The sequence below is a fragment of the Chinchilla lanigera genome, unplaced genomic scaffold, assembly GCF_000276665.1.
Source record: "Chinchilla lanigera isolate Chin_1 unplaced genomic scaffold, ChiLan1.0 scaffold00002, whole genome shotgun sequence".
Classification (NCBI taxonomy): Eukaryota; Metazoa; Chordata; class Mammalia; order Rodentia; family Chinchillidae; genus Chinchilla; species Chinchilla lanigera.
The window spans coordinates 21,042,666-21,052,130 of NW_004955403.1; the positions used below are offsets into that span (position 1 = coordinate 21,042,666).

Below are 9,465 nucleotides of genomic sequence, written 5' to 3' on the forward strand. Positions count from 1 at the left end.
AAGAAGCCACTTATAAACTACTGTCTCCTGGAAAAGCTACTACCAAATCAGACAGGGTGGGAGATGGGAGTCGGGGAGGAGACGAGTAGTTAAAAGGGGAAGAGGAGGCACTTGAGCAGTGGTGCCAGGCCCCACTTGGAGCACCACTCATCCTAAGGAAATGGCGTTCTTCAAAGTCCTAAGCAGGGAGGTGAGGCCTGTGGGCAGTGCGGGGTGACCGCGGCAGACACCTCTCAGCTTTCCATTTGGGGGATGCTCTGCTGCTCCTCAGCATGTCTGCCTGGCTTGGTTTCCATTTTTAGAAACCTAAAGGGAAATTTTTCTGATAACCTTTTCATGGTTTTTATGTAAACTCACACAGTGACGAGGAATATAGGTTTAATCTTTCTCATACATCCTGGACAGGCCCAGTGTAGACCATAGAGCAGCAAAGAGTCCTTCAGGATAACTTTGCAGGGGGAGGGGTGCGCAGGCTTGTTTCCTTGACAATATCAACTCTTTGCAGACAAAGAAGAAGAAAATAAATGGCTGTATGACCTATTAAAATGAAATGCAATGTACAATGCATTAAGATGTATTGCCTTTATATTCATTTACCAACAAAAACTGTATTTTTGTAATCAAGGAAGATTTATACCAAATGGTTGGTGTTTGCTTTTGATGATTTGTTTCTTACCTTTTGGATATAAGAAATGAAGAAACAAAAATCTATCAATAAAATAATAAATAGAGCCACAAATCATCAAAAGAGGATGCGCAGTTTCTCCTACCTTACAGATCTCCAATTCCAAGTGTGTGCGATGGAAGGATGCATATGCAAATCCTCAGAAGAGGATTTTTTCTGAGATTCTAAGCCTAGTTTATATCTGCTTCCCTGCCTTTGAAGATGCAATGTTGAAATGAACAAGTTGAAAGAAAGCAGGTCTAGATCAAAGAGAAGAATGAACACAAGCCCTAAAGTAAGCCCTGTTACTTACTGACTTCCGTTTATGGTGCTGTGAGTAGATTAAGAGGTCTGATTATCGATTTCCCCCCAGCCTAGTCTATGACTTACAGACAAAAACTTGTAAACTTTATTTTCCTGAAAATTTTAGCTGTCTGTTTTATGACATTGACTTAGCTTACTAAGAGGAAATAACAGAGCACTCCCTGTGATTGGTGACATTCTGCAATGTGAGCACGGAAGAACTTCAGAGGGAGGGAGAGAAAGAGAGAGAGAGGGCATTCCCCCCGGGATACTGAGGCAGGAGGACGGAAGTTCTAGCCTACCGTAGGAAACAGTGATTTACCAAAACCCTGTCTCAAAATAAAAAATTAAAAAGAGCTGGCAATGAAGTGCAGCGCCAAGGCCTCGGGTTAAAGCCTTAATCCTGGAAAAAACAAAACAGGAGCAAGTCTATAGGAACTGGCCACCACTGAGAATGAGGAGATTTGAAAATGTAGTTTCTTGTAAATTAAGATGGTAAATAATTTTAGGAAACAGAAATGAATAGCTATTTCAATTATGCCTATGTGACTGAGAATGATTTCTCTAACCCGCTACTTACACTATTTTTTAAATTTCTGTATTTATTAAAGCTGAATATTGATTTTCAAAAAAGAACGGGGAGATTTGAAATTGCTGCCACATACAGATCTCTGCACATAGGACAAAGACACATTCAAACTGCACAGTCTGTGAGTCAAATAAATAAAGTCACTTGAAAAAAATGACATATATTTATAAAACTGGCTTCTGAGAATAGGGTTCAGGATAATAAGGGCTATTTCCAGGTCTATTTGGAGTGATCGGCAAATACATGGGGCAGTCTAATAGAGAGCTTGGTTAGAGATGCAGGATAAGCTTTTCTGATTGATGTTGAACTTAATTTCTAATTGACCTTTCATTGTGGGCTTGAATTCATCGACAATCTTGGGGTGAGGGGAAATTCTTTTTCAGATAACCTGATGCAAAAATCTGCAGTGCATTCATCGTCTTTATGAAGAATCATCTGGTGGTCCTGGACCTCCTCAGCAGAGGCTGGGGGCCATGTCCCTCAGTTGTGGTTATTCAGTGAGCAGATGGTAAGAGGGCTTGTGTTTGTGCCTTCATTGGGGAGGCAAGGGGAAAAGATAGGCCTGAGTGCATCTTGGAAAGGGGCTGGAGGGAAACTGTAGATGAGGGACTTATCCGTTACGTTGTAGAAGGCTATATGTCCACACTCGTAGTCTAAGAAAACACCAACCTTATGCACAGGCTCTCGGACATGTTGCCCTTTCAGAGGTGAGGAGACCCACAGACTGTAATCCTCTCCAATTTTTAAACCTATGAGGGAGAAAAGGTCCCCGGGGGGCTTTGGGAGATTCCCCTTTCTGCTCACTGAGTCCTTGCAGATGCCCACTTCCCACTCTGTCTTATTTCCCACTTCCACCTCCCAGTAGTGTCTCCCGCCAGTGAAGATCTGTGCTCCGAGCACGGTGGCAGACTGGTCAAACCGTTCTGGGTTGTCAGGTAGCTGCTGTCTGCTCCCTCCATATCTCACACTTTTCAGATCCTGAGACAGGACGAGGTAGGCATTGGCTGTGGCTGGATCCAGAGTGATCTCTGCTGCAAGAGGAGAAAAGAGTGACTCCTCCTTTGGTACCTATAAGAACCCTCCTATAGATGTGAAATTTAAACTAAGTTCTTGGGACTTAGTCCAGTCCTTTAAATGTGAATTAGATGAGTGCACTGGGGGGGCTTTATGTTGAACAGAATCTCAGAGCGTGTTCCGCACTGTTCCAAAAGGTGGTGAGTGAACTTCCACCCAGAAGCAGAAAAGAGAAAAGTGGTGAATGACATTCAGTCAACCTGACAGCAAGAGAGGAGTCTCTCATAGTGGAATGCAAGTTGCTGAGTTTTCAGGACACTTTTAGCACTCAGGGCTACTTAGCCACAGGAGGCTGCCCTTGCTGTGGGTGTTCACGTCGGCCATGGTTGGCTCTAATTCTTCGGTTTGGATGGGAAAATACAAGGATGATGAGCATTCACTGTGCTCTTTCTAAAGTGCTGAACGTTCACTGTTTATTGTCTCAGTTGTTGCAAGTCTTATTTTCTCTAGTTAATACAGATAAGAAAGCTGGGGTTCTTAAAGACTGGGAGACTTCATCAAGGTGACAGTGTCATGAGGGATTGAACAGCCACTCCTAACCCACACTTTCCGTTGCGCCGTGCTCATATACTTACAGACACAGCACTGGAACTCCCGGCGACAATTCAACAAAGTGCACTGTGAACTGGTGGGGAGCCCCCATCCTGCCCTCTTGGGAGGAGGTCACATGAGAAGCCCCCACTTCCCTGACTCTCAGGTAAGATTAGGTGCACCATCATAAAAGTTCATACTTTTATTTATAAACCAAACCCGAACCATAGCTATTGTCTGTGTGATTGTCTGTCCCTTACTTCTACTGAAAATCCTGTGACAGCAAAGACATTTTTAGTCTCACTCACCTTTGTAAGTAGGTTCAGAGCCCCACATTATAACACTGGGCACATAGTGGACATTTACCAAATATTCGTAGAGTCTCAAGCTCATTCAGCTTTCCTCAGAGCACAGATTGTCAGCAGGGTGAGCTGCAAGCTGAGAACTCACAGTGATCTGTCTTGGCCTTGGCCAGTCTAAATATCTGCAGACTTCTACACAGATAGTTTTTGAATGTTCCCTCAATGGACTTCAGTAAGTTGGCTTTTATCCTAACAGGAACAGAGCGCAAAATGCAGAAAGCTCTGCATGAGATGTGTGTGTGCAAAAACAAGGCTGTACAACATCTCTCACACACACATGTATGCATGTGCATGAGACCCAGGCCTTCTTGGACTGAAAACAAAGCCAGATAGAACATCAGTCAATCATCACTGCTTCGGCATCAACACTGTCTGTGACCCCAGCCTGCTGTTTACTGCTGGCTGATGGTATCTTAACCAACTGCCTATTGTCAGATGGTGAATATTTTATGTCAGGAGAAGCTGCCCAGGAGCTCAGCTATGCATCCCTTAATGCACACAAAGGTTAAGTTTGGAAATCTCTGTAGGTGTGGCATATGGGGTTGACTCACTGCTGAATTTTCTTAGCATCTCCCTCATTCCAGTGATGCGGCACTGACTCAGCTGTGTGGTGGTGGCTTCTGGACACTGAAGCAGCTGTGACTCACTCCTGTAAGACAGCAGATCCTCAGTCCTTCCGTGGCACAGACCACAGGACAAGGTCCCACTTGAGAGTCCATCTCATTCCACCCAATACATCAACAGTCTCATTCGCATCTCATAATCTTCCACCAGCATCAGGTCCCCAGAGTTTACATAACTGAACACAGAGTGAAACCTACCTTTCCAGGGCTCCTCTTATTTCCTAAGGGTATAAAAGAAAGACGGTTAGCTTTTGTTCACTGCCAGCACTTGTTCACTTCCACCACATGTCTATGTGCACATATTCAACATAGTTCTTGGCAAAGTTCCCAGGACCCATTTCTCAGGGTCCTAGCTCACCTTGAAAGGGAGCTTACATGGCAGGGGAAAAAGTTGCCAAGTTCTTCTAGAGATCGTTTGGGTGAACGTGCCATACTGTTCACAATGACTAGAGACTAGTTTGTTCTTTTTCTCATAGCATCATTTTGTCGAGAGAACCTGTTATTAACAAAGGATACAAATAATGGTTTCCTCTTCTGATGCCTCATGGAGCCAGGGATGAGCAGAGGAAAATAGCCCAATGAGAATGAACCAAAGTCTGTGTTTAGTCACAGGAATTTGTTCAGAAGGCAATAAATAAAATAGTGGAATCCTGTGGAATCAGCCCAGGAAACAAACTGGAAGTTGGAGATGGCTCACACAGCTTGCATTTGAAAAGGCTCAGCAGAGGGGCTGGGGATTTAGCTCAGCGGCAAAAGCGCCTGCCTGGCAAGCACAAGGTCATGAGTTCGGTTCCCGGTACTGGGAAAAAAACCAAAAAAAAAAAAAAAAAAAGAAAAGGCTCAGCAGAATGCAGTAGCCAGCACAGGCAGGAGAGCAAACATGGTATGGAAAATACACTCGGCATACAGGACACCCATGTTCTGCCACATACAGCGCTACCTGTTTGACCATTTACCTCGCTGTCATAGATCTGAACTGTTAGATAAGTGCAACTGTACGCCCACTTCATGGATGGCAGTCACCTACAGTCTGCATCACAGCAGTCCTTATCATCATCAGGCCCTTGAGACAATTTAATGTGCCCATTACATAGTAAGTTCTCATTAATAAGCTTAATAAAATACTTGACAATGCTGAGGCTGCTGAGGGAAGGCAGAGAAGGAGTCGCCGTCATCCTGTCTGACTGGGATAGGCATCCTGTCCTTTTCTCACTCCTCCTTCTCAAGACTTTATTGACATAGATGCCAATTCTTTGGCAAAACTAATTTTGGGGCAGAACTTAGTTTTTCAGGTGAGTAAATTAAAATGTTTTACCTATAGCTTGAAAAGGGGGTACTACATTTTTTCCTATAGATTTGTCTATACGATAGTGAATTTTAGCCTCACCTCAAAAGAGTCTAAATTTGAGCTCTGGTACGTGGACTCGATCTGCCCAATCATTTTGCTCAGGTGTCTGACTTGCTGGGTCAGTTTGATTTCATTGTCCTGCAGTTTCGTCAGGTTGTCTCTCTCCTCCTTGTCGAGAAGCTGCAGCTGGAGCTGCTCCTCCTCCTTCAGGAACTGGTGCATCTTCATGTACTCTGACACGACGACCTGTTTGAAAGTCTTTGTCTCTTCCTGCCATCACACATGCACACACACACAAAGAATAACAAAGTTAGGAAGAGAACCCTCCATGCCCAACCCACGGGATGTTTTAATCCTTACAAAGTCCTATGGTTCCACTGGGACCCTTCCTGAAATCTGACACCTAGCACATATCTTCTATTGACTGGCTGGGGGAAGTCTTATGTTTTGAAAATTGTGTGTGCTACAGATAAGGATAATAAACAAAACCAAAATGTCTGTTCCCAGGAGCTGTCATTCTACCGGAAGTATCCAAAACTAAACACAAAAATACAACAGGTGATAATTAATACTATTATTAAAAAATAAAGCCAAATTGAATGAGAAAAAAATATGAAAATGTATTTATTCAAAGGATATTGACTAATGAAAATCAACATTGGATCACATACCAGAAATAAAAATATACATTACAAATAGTCTTAACCATTCAAAATGTATGAGGGGACTCAGATACCCACATTTTTATATCTAATGTTTGGTTCTTTTCTCTGTGAGGCAACATAAAACCAAATCAATGACTAATTTTAGGCATTTGTTCAGGTATAATTCAAACTATTATTTTGCTTATATTCTTTTCTGTTTCTTTTTCATTTGCATTCTCTATTTCCCCCCAAACACTTCTGATATTCCTTTTTAAAAATTGATTTCCATCATATGCCATATGTCTATAAATGTAATTTGTATTTTAAATAAATATAATTAGAGGCATAATAGAGGTATCTTAGGTGCACAAAGAAAGGAAAAATAAATCTGTGTGAGATGGGTAAACTTGAGCTGAGTCATGAGAATCCCAGGCAGGCAAGTACAGGTCGGCAGCCCAAAGCAAGGAAGTACACAGTGCAGGACCAGGGCTGGGAAAAAAAATCGCTTTTCCCCTGACATCTCCTTAAGCATCCCGACTGCCCCTTATTACACAGAATCACATGCAAGATCCAAACTAAGACTGACCCTGACCTTACACAGTATCACTCGCTCCTTCTCATGTGTCAGTACAGCTTGAGCTTCCTTCTTCTTCTTACGCAAAAGACTGAGGATTTCTTGGAGCTTTTCCTGAAATGGAAACAAACTCTATGGCACCTGGGCTGAACACTAGGTCCTGAAGACACACTGAAAACCAATAACTACCAGATGACTTGGACTCTCAAGCAAAGCCCCAAAACAAGACCCACATAAGTTTTGCTGTGGTGCCTGGTAAGGTGGACCCGTGATCGTCACTGATGGAGAATATTGCGGGAGGAAAGGGGTGGGGCAGAGATTTATACTGAACAGCCCATCTTACTTTGTGTTGCTCCTCAGCCTCACTTGAGAGATGCACTCTGTTTATTCCATGACTTTGCGTGGACAAAGTTGTGACACTCTGCTCATCATCAGAGAACACTCGAGTGGCTACCACCATCCTCCCACAGCCGCCTGAATCGTCGTCACTCTGCAGGACCTGGGATCTGAGCTGCCTGCCGATGCTAGCCAGCCTCCCCAGTCTCTCATTGGGCTGGAAATGAGGGCACCCCAAGGTCCTCCAGCATTCAGGGCAAGACAACGGTGTATTATGCTCCTCCCAGTTCTTGAGGAGGCACATCAGACAAAAGCTGTGCCCACACTCAGTGGTTACAGGGCTGCTGAAATAGTCCAAGCAGATGAAGCAAGTGAGTTCTTCCCTCAGATTCTCCATCAAATCTGCTGTGGACATTTTCTCAAGGATGGACATCAGAGTAAGGTCATCCTTCTATTCTTCCTGTGGTTCTGTTTTAAATAACAAGTTGCTGTGCTGTTATTACAGGACACACTTACTCTCTGCTCTGCCTGAGTTCACCCTTTGACATATAAGCTCCCAACACAAAGGCAATTATGACTTAATGTGGAATCCTTTACACTGGGCTCACCAGCAACCATAAACTGTTGTTAAATCTCTCTCAATGCAAGCCACACACAGGATACTACAGGTCTTTACTCCAGACAGAGTTTTTATTTTGAAAGTTGATCGTTGCACACATATAGCACCATAAAATTATTTAAATACAGTGGTTTTGGGCTAGAAGTTTGGGTTTCTTGGTAAATTTGAATGTGTAACAATATATGACTTGAAAATACTGTCTAAATATTTTGAGAAACTGCACAAGTAGAACCTAGTTGAGAACTCATAGAATAAGATTGCCATATGAATTCCTTTTCTCTTTAAGTCCTTTTCTCTGCTTGACCCAAGGCCAATTTCTCTAGTTCCTTATGCAGCACTGTGTATTGTTTAATTTTGTTTATCCCAACGAGAGAGATATTCCATTGAAATAGCCCTTGACTTTAGATGTACAACAGACTCCCAAAGTTGTATTTATTGCTCTGCTCTGGAGAGCACACTGCTCACCTATCTGCCTTCATGGCAAGTATCTAAAATGGCATTCTTCTCAAAAACTGCCTCAAGAGATTATTAGACTAAGTAGGTGATAGAAAGAATTATATCTTAGTATAAATACAATTTTTTCACTTATTTTCACACTTTGAAAATATGTCCAAGGTAGGTATTCTCAAGTTTCTTATCTATTCTTACTGGATAAAAAATAAATGGCATTTTTCTAGACCTGTGAAAAAGTAAATGTACAGAATAAAGATGATATGCAATGAACTCTGTGCCTAGTCCCAAATACCATAAGTTCACCACTCCATGTGCACATGGATCAGCTCTTTCCTGGCCTACCTTCTGCGTGCTGTGCCCCAGCACCCCTTCCTCAGGTCTCACTAGCTTGACCCTCCCACAGAATGCATCTTAACATTTTTCTGTACCTGTCATCTCCAGCTGGGCAAACTGCCATGGGCCTCCATCACTCAAATTATCGATTTTTTTTCTGATATTCAAGGCACCAACTGATCCTTCTTTCCCAGGATGTTGGGTGTTTTTTTTCTCATCTTGAACTTTGAGAAAACAAGTTTATTTCCCCAAAATGCTTCTTTTTCTACCTTCCTTCATCCTAGCCAAAACTTACCTTAAGCAACTCATTGATTCAGCACGTCTTAAACGTATTTCCCTTGCACAGCATTGTGAATTAACTGGGATGAGAACGTAAGTTAAGAAAAAAGAAACCATCAAAGAGAAGAGTCAGATTGTTTTTAATAGGAAAAGAGATGGCCTTGATCACTCAGTTTGTTTCTAGGCTACTGAAGGGGCATAGCATCAAAATATCATCAGGAGTTCATCTCAAGTAAAGGTCTTGAAAAAAGCCCTATGATTCAAAATGCCATCATTGGAATAAGGATCTCCAGTAAGTGTGTTGGTCCCATACAAACCCAGGGGTCCATAACGCTGAGCAGAATCATTAGAATAAACCTGAGGTATGGTCACAGTACATCACAAAGCTGGCATTCCAATTCAGAAGAGAGAGATAAGCATTGTCTCCATTCCAATCGCACTGATCTATTCCATTCTTCTTCCTTCTTCTAAATGCATTCATTCAGTACCCTGGTTTCTCTCCAGAGTGTATAAATCTTTTGCCTTTTACCAAATATATTCACTCCTTTTATAAAGTTCATAACATACTGATTGTTTGTAACAAATTAATTGCCTTATTCATCTGTGATCAGAGTAACTTTTGGCACATCAAAAGGACTTCTCTGTGAAAACATTTTAAATTAACAGGTAGAAAGACCAAAGTATCACGAATCGTAGTCTTATACTTAGCTGGAAGCTAGGAGACATATAGGCC

At 42.4% G+C, this 9,465-nt stretch overlaps 1 protein-coding gene across 2 annotated transcripts; it reads right to left on the bottom strand.

Annotated features, from left to right (window-relative positions):
* Positions 1–567: 567 nt before the first annotated feature.
* Triml1 (tripartite motif family-like 1) lies at positions 568–7,596 on the bottom strand. Of its 2 annotated transcripts, none has more exons than XM_005373424.2 (6): positions 7,056–7,596; positions 6,731–6,826; positions 5,534–5,764; positions 4,345–4,367; positions 4,075–4,172; positions 568–2,584 (listed from the first exon to the last, which is right to left on the bottom strand). In XM_005373424.2, the coding sequence occupies exons 1-6, from the start codon at positions 7,479–7,481 to the stop codon at positions 2,037–2,039; spliced, it is 1,422 nt and encodes a 473-aa protein (XP_005373481.1). In that variant the 5' UTR covers positions 7,482–7,596; the 3' UTR covers positions 568–2,036. The 2 variants fall into 2 exon arrangements, with proteins under 2 accessions (XP_005373481.1, XP_005373480.1); XM_005373423.2 differs by having other exon boundaries at positions 568–2,587.
* Between the last annotated feature and the right edge of the window lie 1,869 nt (positions 7,597–9,465).